This window comes from Loxodonta africana, chromosome 13 (genome assembly GCF_030014295.1).
Source record: "Loxodonta africana isolate mLoxAfr1 chromosome 13, mLoxAfr1.hap2, whole genome shotgun sequence".
Taxonomy (NCBI): domain Eukaryota; kingdom Metazoa; phylum Chordata; class Mammalia; order Proboscidea; family Elephantidae; genus Loxodonta; species Loxodonta africana.
Window position 1 is genome coordinate 49,226,262 of NC_087354.1, and position 18,728 is coordinate 49,244,989.

The 18,728-nt window shown below is 50.9% G+C and overlaps 1 protein-coding gene across 1 annotated transcript in view; it reads right to left on the minus strand.

The window, feature by feature from the left end:
- SMAD6 (SMAD family member 6) overlaps positions 1 to 18,728 on the minus strand; it is an 86,997-nt gene that overhangs the window by 55,640 nt on the left and 12,629 nt on the right. Inside the window, exon 3 of the mRNA XM_003418424.4 lies at positions 16,232 to 16,309. Coding sequence (XP_003418472.1) covers positions 16,232 to 16,309 — 78 coding nt within the window. The remainder of the gene's footprint in view (positions 1 to 16,231; positions 16,310 to 18,728) is intronic.

Here is an 18,728-nt window from a genome sequence, read left to right on the forward strand (position 1 = left end):
GTCAATTCTGACTCACAGTGACCCTACAGGACAGAGCAGAACTGCCCTATAGGGTTTCCAAGCCTGTAAGTCTTTACGGAAGCAGACTGCCACATCTTTCTCCCGTGGATCGGCTGGTGGGTTTGAACTGCCAACCTTTCGGTTAGCAACCTAACTTTAACCGCTGCACCACCAGGGCTCCTTCAATCCACTGCTAGGGTTCAATACAGAGAAGGAAAACCAGATGTCACCGAGTCAATTCTGACACATGACAACCCTATGTGCATCAAAGTAAAACTGTACTCCATAGGGTTTTCAGTGGCTGATTTTTTGGAAGTAGACTGCCAGACTTTTCTTCTGAGGTGCCTCCGGGTAGACTCAGACCTCCAACCTTTTGGTGAGCAGCTGAGCATGTTAACTGTTTGCACTGCCCAGGAACTCCAATATAGAGGAGAAAGACACCGAAAGTTCAGAAAAGAGAGAGGCCACTGCAGACTGTGGCAACCCTCGAAGGCTTCCTGGAAAAGAAAGGTTTTTAATGGTCCTTGAAGGGCAAATCAGATACAATTAAAAGGAAAGGAACTACTGGGAAGGGGCAAACCAGAAAAATCCCTCTACACCTAATTTCTCCCCCATGATCTAGCCCATCCCTCTATCACCACTGGCAAAGGGGTAGCAAACCATAAACCAAACCAAACCCATTGCTGTCGAGTCGATTCTGACTCATACATAGTGACCCTATAGGACACAGTAGAACTACCTCCACAGGGTTTCCAAGGAGCAGCTGGTAGATTCAAACTGCTAACCTTTTGGATAGCAGCTGAGCTCTTAACCACTTCGCTACCAGGGCTCCAAAGAGGTAGCAGGCTGCCCCAATCCTTGGCGTTTCCCTCTAAGGAGCAGCACTGCGAGGGGGAGGTGCGGGCATGACAGCAGAGGGCCTGGGCACCGTGCATCAGCTGGGCACCCACATGTGTCCCCATATCTGGGCAAGGTCTGATGGAGGGCTGGCCTGGGATCACGAGCTTTAACATTGCCCTTTTTTTCCATGGACCTGAATTTGGGTTTGTCTGGGGAGTGTTTTCTTAAGCCCAAGTGTTTTTCCTCCAGCCAGGTCCCACCACCTCACTACCCCTCCTGGCTGCCCTGGCCCCTGCCTTGAGCACCAGGCTGAGTGAAATGCTGACTGGGCTCGGCCGGCCGCGGTGCGGGCTTTGATGCACACCGCCCTCCGGACTTCAATGTCGCTGTGTGCACGGCCCCTTTAATAAGTTATTTCCGTGGAAAACCCTGGTAACTCGGTTGTGAATCAAGCCTATAAACACCTCAAACCCATCAAAGCACCCAAGAAGGGAGGGGGTGGGCAAGAGAAGAAAATCTCTTACGGTAACTCATATATTACCAGGGCACAGGACTCTAGGCTTGTATAAGAGGCCAAGCGTCCCTCCACCTGGGGCTTAGCCAACCCACTGAAGAAAGGACCATGTCACCCCAAAAGTCCAGGGATTCAAAGCCCCAGAGGACACTGCCTGTCTGTATGTGTCCCAGGGGCACTGTGAGTGTCCCGACCCAACTCCCAAGAAGATTTACAGCTCCAAGACGCAAACCTGGCCACCGCTCCCGGGGTACAAGAATGTAATGTTTTGGCTACCGGTGAAAGGCCCAGTTTATTGGAAACACACTTCTTTTCCAATGTTTAGTTTCCTTTCACTCTTTTCTCCTTTTTGTTTTTCCCAGAGTGTACTGCCCAGGGCCTCAGAAAAGGATACAGAGCTACAAATCCTGCCTCAGGGTGAGCGGGTGAGACAGGGACACAGGACCCAATTTCTTCTGGGCAGTGAGATGGGCATCATGTTGCCGTGTGGGCAGAGGGCCCGGACAGTGAGGAAGGAAGAGACCCAGGTCTAAGCCTAGCTCTGCCACCAGGGCGCTGTGGGGCCAAGCTCAGGCATTGTTCTTCTAGGGGTCTCATCTGCAAGATGGGTGGAACGAACCAAAATTCCCCTAGAAGTGCTTCTGACTAAAATGATGTGGTTTTGGAAAACAGCCTGGCAAGTTACCTAATAAAGCTGAAAACGCATATAATGTATAACCTAGAAATTTCACTCCCAGGTAGATACTCAAGAGCAACGTGTCCTCATGTCCACAAAAGGGCATACACATTTATGGTAACATCATGAGTGGGAGCCCCAAACTGGAAACTTGTACATCTCTGTTCATTGCAGCACTACTCACAATAGCTAGGTGGAAAGGACCCAAGTGTCCACCCACAGGTGGGTGATAAACAAGATGGGGTACACACATACAATGGAACACCATTCAGCCATAGAGAGAAATGAAGTTCCAATATGTGCCAGGACACAGATGAACCCTGAAAATATACACTGACTGAAAAGGACAAATATTGCATGATCCCATTTACATGAAACATCTAGAATAGGCAAGGCACAGAAAGGCCAAGTTTATCAGTGGTTACCAGGGGCCAGGGCAAGGAGGAAGTGGGAGTTACTGTTGAAGGGAGACTGAGTTTTCTGTTTGGGGTGATGTAAAACTTTTGGGAATGGATAGTGGTGACGGTAGCACCACGTGGTGAAAAGGAACTCATTTTACTGGATTGTCCACTTAAACAAGGTTAAAATGGCAAACTTTTTGGTATATGTACTTTATCACAATAAAATTTAAAAAGTGAAGCAATACAAAAAAAAACTGGAAACCAGTCAAGTGCTCATCCATGACAGCGAGCCTATGGGACAGAGTAGGACTGCCCCATAGGGTTTCCAAGGCTGTAAATCTTTACAGAAGCAGACTGTTGCAGCTGTCTCCCACGGAGTGGCTGGTGGGTTTGAGGTGTCCACCTTTCGGTTAGCAGCCAAGCACTTAACCATTGAACCCCTATCAATGGCTCCTCCCATCAATGGCAGAATGGATATATTAGACAGTAAAACAGAATATATGATACTAGCAGAAGTGCACTGTAGTCACACAGTGGGACATTATTCAGCAGTGAGAACGAACAACAACCGTTATACACAACAGACAACATTCTGCTGAGTTAAAGAAACCAGGCCTTCAAGAGTCCACACTGCATGCTTCCGCCTGCATCAGGTTCAGAAACGAAGCTAGTCTATGGTGTGAGGAGTCAGCACAGAGGTTAGTCAGCCTAGGAGAGGGAGGGAGTGGTGACTGCAAGAAGGCATGGGGGGCGGGGGGAAGGAGGGGTCACATTCTGTTTTTTGATCTGGGCTGTAGTTACCTGGGTATGTTCAGTTTGTGAAAACCATACATTTGTGATGCGTGAATTTTTTTTTGTACACACGTCATATCAATAATCAATTAAAAGTTTACATAGCAGAAACAAAAAAACTCTACCTTCTTGGCTACACAAACCTGGTCTCTAAGGCTAATGTCAATCCATCTATCAACCAAAAGTATTTCCGGGACACCTGGCCCTGGGCTACAACAGAACAAAGTCCAGCCCTCCCGGAAGTGGCATTCAAGGCCCTCTCCCAGTTGGTCTCATTTCTTACTGCCCTGCCAAGCCCACTCTCCACTCCCCAAACAAGCATCTTCACACCTCCCTGCCTTGGCCCACAGTGAACCTAGGCCTGATGCCCTCACTCCCAGCCTGGTGAAGCCCTCCTCCTCCTTCAAGCCCAGCACCATCGCAGCAGCACCCCTGGGCAGCAGCTTTCCCCCAGCCCACACTGCTCATCTAGGCAGCAGCACTTACCCTGTCTCTCTACTAAGTGATTCTTTCCCCAATGTTTTCTACTAGGTTCTAAGTTTTCCAAGGACATCCTACCTCCCGGGCATCTTCTCCTCCTTAACCCTCCCAAGCATAGTAGGTTCCTAGCGGTCAAGACTTGCTCACTGAGAGATTTCAGCCTCTTCCCACATTCTATTCCTCAAGCTATTACTTGATCAGCAGTTCGCTTAATTACCATTGTCTGAAATTAAATGTGTGCCAGGCACTGCACTACAAACTGTCCATGTACCACGTCTATGACGTCCCATGAACTGCCAAGCCACTTCTGAGAAGCCCACTTTTTCTGCACATTAGGGTCCTCTGGGGAGTTAAGGAGCCTTTGTGGTGCAGTGGTTAAGAGCGGCTGCTAACCAAGAGATTGGTAGTTTGAATCCACCAGGAGCTCCTTGGGAACCGTATGGGGCAGTTCTACTCTGTCCTATAGGGTCGCTATGAGTTAGAATCAACTTGACAGCAATGGGTTTTGGTTTTGGGAGGGAAGTTAAAAAAGGAAGAGGAAGCTAAGGCTGCAAAAGGGAAGCTGAGCGATTTGGGTCAGAGGTCCTTCTGGTCCCAAGTCTGGGCTTTTTTTTTTTTTAACCTCTGCCCTCGTGGGTCCCTTTTACCCCTCCTTTCATGTAGGGAGTACCTGACCATACTCCAAGGTACAGAAGCATTTTATTTTTTGGCAAAGCTATGGGTGAGAGCGTTCTTCAGATTCAAGAAAAGCATCAGGGCAGCAACGAGGGCAACAAGGCTCTGGTGGCACTGCCCTCAGCTTTCCTGAAGCCACAGAAGACCTATCTTCTCGCAGAAGATGAAAATGGCAACATCCTTATGGAGGAGCTGGTCAGATGCTCAGCTGTAGCTAAGTGAGCTGCTCTGAGCAAGTCACTTTAACCACCTCCCAGACTCAGTCTTCTCATCTGAAAAGTGGGAGTCACAACACCCACTTTACCAGGTTGTGGTGAGAATCAAATGTGTAAGTGCCTGGTGATCCCCATGGCGCCGCTAACCCCTAGGATGACCCACTATACAGCCGAAGGGACTAGAACCAGGCAGTTCACAAAGGGGACAGGCTGTCTTAAGATGCCGTTCAAACCTGTCCCTGGAAGTAATCAAGTACAGGCTAGGGGTCCATCTGAAGCACCAAGATAGAAAACCCTCCTTCACTGCGGGGGATGTGGCCGCAATGCTCTAGTCCCTGCAGCTCCATAAAGATCTGAGTTCTTAGCCCTGGCTGGACATTAGAATCCCTGGGGGAGTTAAAAAAAAATCCCAATCTATCCCAGCCCCATCACAACCAACAAAATCAGCATTTCCAGGAATGGAATCTAAACTTTTTAAAAGCTCTTCGAAAGCTCTTCAGGGGGCTCTGGAGCCCTAGTAACACAGTGATTAAGAGCTAAGGCCAATAGCTAAAACACTGGCAGTTCAAATCCACCAGTGGCTCCTCGGAAACCCTGCAGGGCAGTTCTACTGCCCTGCAGGGTTGCTATGAGTCCGAATCACCTCAACAGCAAGGGGTTTTTCTCCAGGGGACTCTAATGTGCAAAGAGGGTTGAGAACCAATGAATTAGACCAAGTGACCCATTTTACAGATGGAGGAGCCAGGAAGTAGGTTGAGGCCCCCAAGAAACGTGGGACAGAGACAAAACTGGGACTCAGGTCTCCCGGTTCCCAGGCTAGGGCTGGTGCCACCTTTAGGCTCAGTGGAAGCCCTGGGGCTCTCTCTGGCCTCTGCCCTGTGAGGGAGATCCTGGGGAGCCAGGGGGAGTTAGATCGGGTCCCTCTCCCGAAGAACTTACGCCCTCTCCACCCTCCTTGTCTCCTCTCTCAGGTCAAACAGCAGCAAAGGCCTCAGAGATTTTATCGTAGTCTGATCCCAGCTCCCCCAACTCAAATTAGGGTCTTCTTGGGCCTGACACAGAGTTCTTTGGGCTGTGTAAACATTTAACACACTCAGCTGCTAACTGAAAGGTTGAAGGTTCGAATCCACCCAGTGGCGCCTCAGAAGAAAGGCTTGGCGAACTACTCCTGAAAAATCAGCAGCCATTGAAAACCTTATAGGGCACAGTTCTACTCTGACACACGTGGGGTCACCTTAAGTCGGAATCAATTCAACGGCAACTGGTTTTTTGGGGAGGGGCTGAGACATACAACACGAGCTGACCGTCTGAGGGTGCAGAGCAGCCTCAGCCTCTCTACTCCATCTGTGGTTTTGTTCTGAACCCTCTGGGGGCCCCTTCTGCGAACCAAGAATGTAATTTTCAACACCTACTGCATACCAGGCCCTGAGCTGGGCACTGGGTGGGGAAGGCCCAGGCCTGCCCTCAGAGTCAAGCCCCCAAGACCTCATCCTGGCATCCACCCTCTGAGAGCAGCTTGGAGGACTGGCTTCGGAAACGGTGTCTCCACTTTCCAGCAACCCCGAAGACATAAGTCCTCAAGGCACCGCTAGCGCAGAGCACAGGGTACTGGAAGGCAGGCCTGCAAGTGACCTGCACAGCCTCGGGCCCAGCACCCTCGTTCTTCAGGGCAGAACCTAAGGCCTAGGGAGGACCCACAGTTTGCAGGAGACCACACAGCAGATGGGTGGCAGGGCCAGGACCTGACACCTGCGTTGGGCGCATCTCCCCTCAGAGTCCTGGAAATAAGGCTGCAGACAGGAGGGTTGAGGAGAAAGGTGAGTTAAGACAGAGAATTCTGGCAGTGGAGGAAGGCAGAGGGATGGCGGGGGGCACAATCCTGGGCCTTCTGGGGCACAAATAACTCTGAGAGGCTGACAGACGTGCCTGCGGGGTGTCCCATTTTATCTCATTCAGCCAAGGAGGCCAAAATCAGGACAACTATGGCCGCCCAATCCCTCTCCCGATACTCCGCACTAAGCACATTGGCCCAGCAAAGCCCCTTGCCCTTAGCTGCATCCCAGGGCAGTGAAGAGCCATATGGTGCCCCCAGCCAGTCGCGCCCGATTTCAGGCTATGTTACGGAGCACCCTTCCTGCCCTCTCCCTCTGGCACACGAGGCCCGGTGGTCAAGCTACTCCCTGCTCTGTCCAGAGCTGGCACTCCCCCGATTTGGGTGGGGAGACTGAATGAAATGACTTCCAGGCTCCTATCTCTGAGCTCCCCACCTCTCATTTCAAAGGTCAGTTGAAGTCTCAGCAATGATTCACCTAGCAGTCTGGGATGGTGGCTTTGATGTCTGCTCCAGACACGGGACCTCTGTTTTTCCAAGCCCAGAACTCCTACCGTGGGGTGAGGGGAGCATCCCCCCCCAAGACCAGGTCACTCCTGCTTTGCAGAAGTGCCACTCCCGCCGAGGCCATACCCTCTCTGCTGGGCATGGCAGGCCCTGACTGGGAGCAGGACAAGGGGCCTGTGAATATCATGAATTCTTTCCACAAGGGGCAACTGGAAAAGCCATGCATCTCCGCTTCCCTTGGCGGCCAAGGGCTATGGAGGGAAAATGTTTAATATAAAAACATCTGACAAAGTACCTTCAGGATATATTTTCTGCATCAAAGAAGTAGCTCTTGGCAACAGCAGCTCTACCCTGACAAGGAAACTTTCGACCGTGGCTCCCGATTGTTACAGACACCCAAGGAAACCATGCCGGCAGGGCTGGAGTCCCTGGGACAGGAGGAGGGTGGGCCATGGGCCGGTAGACAGATGGTTGTGATTAGGCTGGATGCAACCAACTGTCTTTTCTGGAATTCCAGGTCGCCTCAGAAAACCTGCCGGTTCCCCCAGTGACGCAGGCCAACAAGGTGTAGTGAGGGGTAGGGGCTGTCGGCCTCCAGCTCAGAGACCAACAGCCCAGGACAGGCACTCGATTCCCACTGGGCCCAGCAGCCTCCTCTCAGAAGCCCACCCATCTGCCACCTCGCTGGTCAACGGCAAGCTTGCTTCCTTGCACTCTTACTGTTTATTTATTCTGCAGCAATCCAGTGAGCAGAACTGCTCTGGGCCTCAATGACAGTTGTTCATGCCAAATCCCAGGTACCCAGGGACACAGAGGCCCTACAAGTGCAAGGACCGTGTGTGAGCCCTGCGTCTTCCAGAGGGCAGAGAGGGCCTCATGCCAGACACACTGGGGGAACCCAACTGGCCTGGGCTCCAATCCCAGTTCTACCACTTTCTAGCTGGGTGACCTTAGGCAAGTTACTTAACTTCTCTGAACCTCAGTTACCTCTTCCTTTAATTTGGCTAATAAAAGTAGCTACTCCCTAGAGTTGTTGGGACGATCCGATGAATGAACGCATGCATAGCACTTTGTGCCTGGCACAGAGCCATTATTATTCAATGCGTGACCTTACGGTCTTTTGTCTTTATGTCTATGTGTTATCTCCCTGGATCTCTGGACCTCTCTTTGTCCCAGGTGAAAATCCATTCATCCATTCCACAATGACCCTCAGCTATGGATGAGGTCCTGTGCTGGATGTCAGATGAGATCAGGAGCCCCTTCAGGACCAAGGACATCCCAGGATTCCCCTGGCCCCAGTGACCACAATTCTCCTGTTCCAGCCCATTTCTCCAGTATTTCGGATAAACTCTGGATCCATCTTTCCCCATCAGATTAACTCCCTAGCCATGACCAAACTCTCAAAACACACAGTGCTACTACATGCCTCCCTGCTTCTGTACAAGCTGTCTCTTCCATCTGGCAGGCTGTTTATACCCGGTTGTCTTCTTGGTGAACTCCTGGTCATCCCACAAAACCCAATTCGGAATCACCTTTTCCTTGAAGCTTTCCCTGAACACCCCCAATCCCTGCCCCAGTGTAGTTTCCTGTTTTGTCTCTGTACTGGTGCTATGCCTTGCCTACATCTTCAAGGCAGTACTTAGCATAATTGCTCACCATTCTTTGCTTGCTATCTGCCTCCCTTTCTAGATCATCAGTACCTAGAGGGAAAGGCCCAGGCTTTCTCCACTTTGTATCACCTGCCACTTCCATGCAGTAGGTTCTCAATAAGTGTTCAATACATTGACTTGTCACCTGAAAGACTAATGCCAGAAAACATGCAAGCCTGGGGGTCCTTTGTCAGGGGCTCTGGGGGGCATAAGAGCTGTGTGGCCACTGGCAAGTCAGTTGTTCTCTCTGGGCCTTGGGTTCTTCATCTTTCATGTTTATCCCCACTCCAGCCCCCAAGCTCAAGTACTGTGGGACAGAGGGATCTGGCACACTGGTCCCCCCTCTCCACATGGCCCTGTTCCAGGCCAGAGTTTTGCTTTGGGACAATGATAAGAAGCAAGATGCTGCAGACCAGCATCCTCAGCTCTCTGCACAAACCCCCAAGGCCCAGACGCCCCACAGCCTAGATGACATCAGCACTAAGGAACCCCTGAGATCACTGGCCTGAAAGACCCAATATACACCTGAGCAAACTGAGCCCAGAGAGGTGAAGATCTTGCCTGAGGGCACACAGCAGGCGAAGGGCAAAGCCAAACCAGGGCCCACCCGATGGGCTGCCCACTACCCCACTCTGCCTCTAAGACCCCTGGGTCCCCTCAGAACTGCTGTGGTCACCTCTGTCACTCCCCCTACCTCTGCTTCAGCCTCAAACAACCAGCTAGAATGGGTCCCTCTGAGGTACCCAGGAGGTTTTAAGGGGGAAGAAGACAACTTTTTTTTCAGTCTGTCAAAGTTAAAAACTCATGGTCAGGGGCTTGATGCGAGTTCTAAAGAATGAGGATTTTGGAGCTGGAGGTAAGTGCCACACCCTCCCCTGCCCCACCCCAGAGAAAAGGTGGGGAGGCTGGAGCTGGCAGGCTGGTCCTGGCCCATGAGTGCAGCATCAATCCAGCAGCCCATCCACCATTTCAACTGGAACCTGACCCCGGGGGAAGGGAGAGTGGGCATGGACCCCACGCAAGGGCTACCTCTTAAGCTCATCGGACCGATCTAGGGTCAAATCTGATAGTTTTGGGGCACCATCTACCCTGAGCTCCAGGTAACACATCCTTCCTCCTCTTCGAAGCCAGAAGAAACCTTCCCTTCAGCTAAAATGTTAATACCTGCCCTTCCCCTGCACCTTCTACACCACTCAGCATGCAGCACCCCCAGACCCAGGGGCACTGCCATGGGCAGGACTGAGCACCATCGCATGACAGGAACAGTCGTCCAGGCCCTGGCACCCGGGTGTGATTTGTTTGGGAAAATTCAATGAGCCGGTCACCTGTATGCACACTCTGTAGACATGTTACATTTCAGTAAAAAGTTTAAAAAAGATTTCCTTTCCTTTGCCCCTTCTCCCACAATACCTGCTGCTTCACATCCCAAACAACAATCAAAAAAAGCCCATTGCCTTCAGGTCGATTCTGACTCATAAAACCAAAACCAAGCCCAGCGCTGCCGAGTCAATTCCGACTCATAGCGACCCTATAAAAAAAAAAAAAAAAAAAAAAAAAACCAGTGCTGTCGAGTCGATTCCAACTCATAGTGACCTTATAGGACAGAGTAAAACTGCCCCATAGGGTTTCCAAGGAGTGCCTGGCAGATTCGAACTCCCGACCCTTTGGTTAGCAGCCATAGAACTTAACCACTACGCCACCAGCGTTTCCAGTGACCCTATATGACAGGATAAAACTACCGCATAGGGTTTCCAAGAAGTGCCTGGTGGATTCAAACTGCCAGCCTTGTGGTTAGCAGCTGTAGCTCTTAACCACTAAACCACCAGGGTTTCCCTTTGCATCCCAATTTCTCAGCCACATGAGGCTGTCTCCATGCCTCTAAGCCTCTGCACTTGCTATTCCTTCTACCTGGAATGCCTCTCCCACCCCCAGGTTTATGTTTGGCAGACTCCCATTTGTCCTTCAAAACCCAACTCAGATATCACCTCTTCTAGGACGCCTTCCCAGGCAGCCTGCGCCGCACCCCAAGAATTGATCACTAATCCCCTCTTTTTCAAAATTGCCTTTTAGACCACTTTTCTCCCTGTTATTACTGTTTGTATTTTTACCTGACTGTGAATACCTTGAGGGCAGGGATGATGTAATTTCCACCCCTGAACTCCAGCCCTAGGCGGAGTGCCTGGCACCCTGTAATGGCCACACCTACCATGTGCCATGAGCCAGGTGTTGGCTAATTTGCAGGCATCATCTCATTTAACTCTCACCACAAGGAATATGTTGTTACTACTGTCCCCATTTAAAAAAAAAAAAAAACCCACTCCAGTCAAGTTGATTCTGACTCATAACGACTCTATAGGAGAGAGCAGAACTGCCCCATAGAGTTTCCAAGGAGTGCCTGGTGGATTCGAACTGCCGACCTTTTGGTTAGCAGCCGTAGCACTTAACCATTACACCACCACGGTTTCCATCCCCATTATACAGGTGAGAAAAACTGAGGTACAGAGTGGTTAAGTGACTGTCCCAAGGTCACACAGCTAGTAAATGGCAGAGCCAGGACTTGAACCCAGGAAATACTGGTGCACAGCCCACGTTCTGCAGCCCCCCACTGTTGCAGAGGCTCAGTACACTGGCCAAACTGAAATAAGCAGCTCAGGGAATGTGGAATTCTAGAGTCTGTGTCAGATTACAGCGTCTGGGGCGAGAACACTTGGGCCCTATAACAAGGAAGCAGCAAGAAACAATACTGTACAAATGCACACCCCTCCCTACTTCTGCATACACCAACGATGAACATCAGCCAGCCCCGACCCCAAGGGGTACCTCTTCAGGGACCACCGAGAGGAAAGGGCAAACAGGTGGACACCATTCCTACCAGGCGGGAGGTGGGTGGGCAGCATGGATGGACCCAGGATGTAACCTGGCTCCACCTACTTAGGCTTGCTGTGTGGCCCTCACAAGTCTCCTAACCTCACTGAGCCTCTGTTCCCAAAAGCTATCCGTCTATAGAATACAAGAATCCTACAGAATGATCTGTGCCCTCAAGGAGCTTATGAGCTGGTTGGTAGAGGGAAGACACCCATATCCAGCTCTGTCTCCCAACTCTCCCGGTGGTCTTCTGTAGCTCCCTTCCTGGGGCTTTCTGTTCTGTAAATGGGGGGCTCACCCTCACTGCTGCAGCTCTGGAGAACCCAGCACACTCTGAGCACTGAGATACAGGCACTCACACAGCCAGGGCCATGGGAAAGGACTCCCCAGTCCCCATGATATGCCGCTTACGCACGTGGCAGTAAGCCAACAAGCAGGAGACTAAGATACCAGAAGGGAGCCACTGGTTCCCAAAGAAACTTGTCCAGAGCCCCACCACCTAAGCCCACAGCTGGCAGGCCTGGGCTCTATAGCAACCCACCGCTTCAGGCTTTGTTAAATGACCCAGAGCTCACCCAACACTGAGCTTGCCTGCCTGGGGTTTCTTCTCTCACCCAGGGCATAAAACTCAGTGTCATGCTCCTTCCATTCTTCTAGCTTAGAGTGGGAGGGGCCGAGAGAAGTCAGTCCTCTTCCACCAGCCCTCCTTAGAACCACCAGCCCATGCGGCCCCTCCTTCTGCATTTCTTTGAATTATGCATATGGCCACACCTACAAAGAATAGTTGCCCACCAGCCACTCACACCTTAGTACAAATTTCTTTAATGAGCTAATTTTCTTGCTTTCCTCCCTAAACTAAAATCAAGGAAATGGGAGAAGGTGGAGATGCTGCAGAGTGGGACGGCACGAAGGGGCTTTAGGCAGTCAGGGGCAGCACCCAAGACTCTGAGTTAGGCAAGGAAACCAGAGGGTCAGGTTCTGAAGGCACAGGACACCAGAGGGGACCTGTGTTCTTAGGTGCCATTGATTTTTGACTCACGGCAACCCAACAGGAGAGAGCAGAACTGCTCCCATAGGGTTCCCTAGGGTGTAATCTTTGCAGAAGCAGATCACCAGGTCTTCCACCCCTGGAACCACTAGGTAGGTTAAACCACCCACCTTTCGGCTAGCAGCCAAGCAGCCAACCACTTAACCACTGCACCACCAGGGCTCCCGAAGAGACCTGTAGCCTTTTAATTTTACCCAAAGCCCATTGAAGACTCTAGGTATAAGGGTGTTCAGATTTGGTGAAAGCCCCACATTCTCCTACTCACTGAGTGACCTTGGTCAAGTCACTTGGCCCCTCTGAGCTTCAGTTTTCTCATCTGTTCAGTGGGGATTCTGTATTTCAATGTGAAGTTGATATAGAGACCAAGTAAGGGTGTTCTGCAAACTATTCAGCAGAGCTGAAGCAAGTCTCCTCTCCTGCTGCCCCTCGCCCTGCCCACCGACGTGTCCTTGCCTGCCCAGGCCTGTGACTGAGCCTCAAAATCCCCATCATTCCCCAAAGTGGCCTCAACAACAGGACCGGAAAGTGAAGCAGAGACCTTGGAGCAGGATATAAATAGAAAGCTCCAGGCTGGGCGCTGGGATTGTCATTGTTCAAGAGAAACAAGGGCGGTCTCCGTCCTGAGGCTGTGGACACCCTGCACGAGCAGGACACCGTCCCAAGGGACATCGGGAGGATGGGGTAGAGGGCTGGTGTGGTCTCTGGGGCCCACCAGGTTTGCCCAGTGGTGGCTTGGATAAGCATGGAGCCCGGGCCCCCTTGTCAACCACCTCCCCCCAGTCACAGACACTTAAACTAGGGCAGGCTGCCTCCATCTTACGCCGCCTCACCGCCCCCCCACCCCTCCAGAGTCTCACCTGGGTAGGGAGATCCTGGCCGGGAAACGCTGGGCAGGACCCGCAGGGTGGACGCTGGAGAGTCACACTAACCAGGCTCATGTACCTGGCCTGCACTTACAATTTGGGAATTTGGGCTAGAGTTAGTCCAGCTTTTGGCCTCAGTTTCCTCATCTGTAAAGTGGGAAGAATCACACTGCCTCACAGGGTTGCAGTAAGGAACCAATGAGATGGAGAATGGATGGCGCTTAGCAAAGTACCTGGCACGTAGCGAGTGCCAATAAATGTCAACTGTTCCATCGTTATTTCCTATCCTTGGCCCTGGGCTGCCCAATGCATTCTGCCCACTTCTGCCCCTCACCTTCCTGATCACACCTCCCACCCCGCCCTGCTGCATAACCTTGCATTCGTTCACTATCTTCCGAGACTCTCCAGGGCCTCCCTCCCTGAGCCTGCCCTCCAGTGTGACAGCCACCATAACCACAAGTCTGTAGCTCCCAGAGGGCTAGGATCAGCTCTAACCACAGGGCCTCAGATGCCCACAGAGCAGAGTAAGCTGCAAAGGCTGAGCAATGAGCCTGGGAGGTCAGGGAGGCACATGGGCTGGGGAAGGGGTCCGGATGACCATGATAGGGAACGTTCTGTTCACCTACCGCATCCACCCAGAACTCAGACCAAAGCCCACCAAGACCCCATTCTATCTCTCCACCTAGGAAATTCCAAATTTCCTCCCCAAATCCTTCAAGCCCTTAGAATCCCAAGCTACTGGGTATGACATTTTCACCTGAGAGCCACATGGTCCTCATCCACAGTCAGGAGCAACCGGGGCTTCCCCCCGACAGACAGCAGGGACTCTGCTCTAGGACACTTGCATGGAAATTCCGCACACAGGCCCACTGGCCCCAGGGTCTCTGCAGACCTCCCAGCCTGCAGAGGGCACTCTCTGCTAGAGACCAGATTAGGGGAGGGGTCTCCTGCAGTGCTCTGGGTCCAGCTCACTCCAGCCTGAGCAGCACACCAGCTTCCCTCTGGGATGGCTGTAGCAGCTCCATACTCAGGGGGAGAATGCAGATGTCATAAAGTTACCCAGACAACCAACGCCAATGCATGCCACCTAAATTAACCTACTCTGGGGGCTGGCGGTGACAAAGAATCATACATTCAGAAATACTTGTGAAGCCTCTGGCGTCACATTTTACGTGGTTTATGTCCACATAGGCACAAAGGAAAAAGAATGGATTGAAATATGAACTTTTAGTGTTCACCTGGGTCTTTTGGGGAAATAGTTTATAACTAAATAGAGCCAAAAAGCAGAGGAAACCAAAAAAGCAAATCCATTGCCATCAAATTGATTCGGACTCGTAGCAACCCTACAGGACAGAGTAGAACCGCCCCATAGGGTTTCCAAGGAGTGGGTGATGGATTTGAACTGCTGACCCTTTGGTTGGTTAGCAGCCAAGCTCTTAACCACTACGCCACCAGGGCTCCAAAAGGCAGTGAAGGATATGGCCCACTTACCGAGGGGCCACCAGAGACCAGAAGGCAGGTAGGTTAGAGTAGGATCCAGAAGACCTGACCCCAGCACCAGCTGTGCCATGAGCCCACTGTGTGACCTTGGGCAAGTCACATTTCCATTCCAGGTTCCGGTTTCTCCGTCTTTGAAACAGTCACACTCTCAGTGACCTCCCACAGTCGTGGTGAGAAAGGATGGGGAAGGGCTCTGGAAACAGGAAATGGCCCAGGAGCCTTAGACTACAGCAAGAATGACACACAGAACTCCGTGGTAGACAACTGTCTCAAAGGTACTCCAGCCCCTGTGGAAAAGTGGGGGACAGAGCAGTGGTTAACAGCACACACAGACCCTGCAGGAGACAGCTCTGCCACCATGTGACCTTTCTGAACCTCTGGGGCTATTCTGAGATCATGCATGTAGAAGGGGATGGTGCAGGGCCCACAGCAAACACTCAATAAACAGCTATGATTTCTGGCATTGTTACTGCTGTTAGGAGACGGGGTAGGGGAAGGATAACTCATATGCAGACAGAAACCGGCTTCACCACACATCAGCCATGCCCACATGGGACTGGGACGCAGCCCCAGCCTGAGCTGATGGCCCCACTCAGCAAAGTGCTAGGCCGCCAGCCACAGCCATCCTCACAGTGTACCCAGCTTGCCATGTCCCAAATGGCCCCCCAGACCTCGATGTCCAAGTCTGTTCCGGCATTCACACCCCTCCAGTTCTCAAGAAAAGCCCTCATTTCTCCAGGAAAGCTTGATCTAGGCCTTGCCCCCAATGTGGGAGTCTTTAACTACAGGAATAGGGGACTCCAAACCAGGGTCCTCTCTGCTTCCAGTGCCAGCATCAGGCCAGAGGCACGAAAACCAATGGCCCTTGGCACACTCCTCACTCTGCAGACCACGCCCACACGCTCCTCCCACCCACTCCTCCTCTCCCCTCCCCTCTGGCCCCTCACATGGTCCCTCCCCAAGAAGGATCGGAGGAGAAACCTGTGAAGATAAGTGTATGAGGATCCACCTGCTGCTTCTTGGCAGCTGGAGGAAGAGGGTCCCTCACTCAGGTGAGGGGCTGAGAGTTGTGCTGGGCTTTTTTATCAGCAGGGGAGGCAGAGAGGGCTGCTTCCAACATGGGCTGAGAGGTATTTTAAAAAGAATCATCTTTAGATTTTGCTCACACAGATTCTTCTTAACCCCAAGAACACTAGCGATGAAAACATTGGCAACCTTTCCACCCAAGAGATGGGAGGACAAGGGAAAAGGAATGGGGGGGGGAGGGGGGGAATTAAAAAAATAAAAAACCTCCACCGGCCCCCCCACCCCACCACCTGTCCCGTTCTATAAGGTTTCATGCCACAGTTAACACACAAGGAGAAAAAACGCCAACCTGATAATTCGCCTGGAGCAGTGATGAGGGAGTTGGTGGCCTCCGTTTCAGTGTAAGACAATGTGGAATCCGATAGATCTGTGGGAGGAAAGAGAAAGAACGTGGTTGGCTGCAGGGCACTTGCCTCCTGTCTTTTCTTTCTCATGCATATGCGTGTGCACGTGCTTGCTTACAAAGGACACATGTCCCTCACAACTTTCTGAAGCCACCCTGCCACCCCATGCCATCCGTGATCACCAGAGACCAGACCAGCCAGGCCTGGGACTCCTCTGGAAAATGCTGACTCCCTGGCTGCTGGGGCCATAGCACCTGAAAAAGTTTCAATTGCTCTGACCACAGAAATAACCCACGTTCAGGGGACTGAGCAAGTAGCAACTTGGAACCTCCTTGGGTAAGGTTAAATTAAGCCTCTAAACAATTCATAGTTGCTGTACTTAATTACAACCATTAAAATTCTTGAAGTTGTTCCTTCTTGCTTCCTTCCTTCCTTCCTTCCTTCCTCCTGCTGAAGCTGGGAAAACTTTGTTTTAACAAGTTACCAGCCATCCTCGCCCTGTCCCGTTTACACCCCTCTAATTAAGGGCTCAAGCATTTGCTCCCAGATTAACTTTATATTTCTCTCTCCCCTCCCCAGCTCCCTAACATCCAAACCTGCTCACCAAGCAAGTGTCAATGCTTGGGACCTTTTTTTTTTTTTTTTTAAAGTAGTTTTAAGTACTTCATATGGCCTGCATCGTTTTCCCGTCTGCAGTGCAGTTAGACGGGGAAGGGAAATTCTTTTACGTGGAAGCTTCATTTGCTCTTGAATATTAAGCTGCTAACTTGACAAGCCAGTGCCTTTTGGGGCGGGTACACTTGGAAAATTTTTCCTGGGCCTGTGCCTCTGCTCCCAGCAATGGGGTGTTATCCCCGCTAAGGGAGAGGTCTGTCCAGGAGTCTGAAGGCATGTTCTGTGAAGCCTGCAGCATTTTCACCGACATCTTCTCGCCCAACAGGACCCAGGTCGGGCTCAGCTGGTCCCACCTGTCCTAACAGAGCCACTCAGTGCTTGAATTCCTGGGGCAAAACCGTTATTAGCCTGGGCCCTCGCTAGCTAGAATTCCATTCGATCCTGCAGGAATTTTTTCCTTTTACCACATGGCTTGGGGAGCGGGAAGATGAAACATTAACCAATTTGGCCTCTTTTTTTGTTGTTCCATTTCCTACTTGCCAGATGCTGACTGGGTGTTCTGGGTTTTATTTTGTTTTTGGGTCTCATGTGATCCCAGAGGCTTAGGAGTGAACTGACTTTTTGTTTATGAAAAAGCAACAATGCAAGGAAAAGAAAACAATTCAAAAAATAACTCGAACTATTCATCAGGGCATGAAAACGCTATCTGCTGGTAAAATGTGTTGGGAGGGAAATACGAATATGTGGAAAATCTTCTTTAAAAAAAGAATGATCACATCAGTGCCTATGTGGGAACGTCTCAGAAGACTTTTGCAGTTCCAATGATCCCAAAGTACTCAGCACCCTGGGCCCTTGCAGCCACCTCTCCTTTGAGGTAGCAACATCACAGGCCTAATCCTATCTCTTAGTGAACCGCTGTGGCGTACACAGCATTGCAACGTTCTCCCAAGGAGCCGGAACAGCAGGCAGTTTCCACCTTCCACAACTTGTAACCCCCTGTTACACAGTGTTTTCAGTGACGGCCTCAAAGTCTAAAGCCCACAGTGGCCTTCATAGAAAAGGAACGCTTCCAACCTCGATCGCTGCTCAAGCCCCAAGGAGGGACTCCCACTCTGAAAGTTGTAGCCCAGGTTAAAGTCCCACCTCCATCAGTCAGCTATATCAGGGGTCGACAAACTTCTCCGACAAAATGCCAGATAGTGAACGTTTTCAGCTTTGCAAGCTATACAATCTCTCTTATAACTACTCAGTTTTGCTCCCGCAGTGCAAGGGCAGCCACAGATAGTATGTAAATGGATGAACGTGGCTGTGTTATAAGAAAACCTAATTTACAGATGCTGAAATTTGAATTTCATATCATTTTCAGGTGTCACAGAAGTATTATTCTTTTTATTTTATGTTTTTTAAAACCATTTAAGAACGTAAAAACCAGTCTTAGTTGGTGAGCCATATAAAAACAGGTGGTGGTCTGTAGTTTGCAGACCCCTGACCAAGTGGTACTTCCTCTTTCTGGGCCTCAGTTGTCCCATTCGTAAAATAACGGGGACACCTATTGGTCTCAAATGGTCACTCTGCAGGGCTGGGCAGTGTCCTGATTTCTGCTGCTTTACCACAGGCTGACCAATAATCCCTCAGGGCGATGATCCCTGACATTCAAACAAAGGTGCTATGTTTACTTAGAACTTCTGAATTTTTTTTCTCTAATGGAACTAGGGACCTTCTAAGTGACTAGCACAATTATATTGACTTAGGAAATGCTGAGACAGGCCTGGGAAGGAAAGATGCGGAACTGTAGACCTGAATTGGGGGCTACTCTGGATTTCCCCT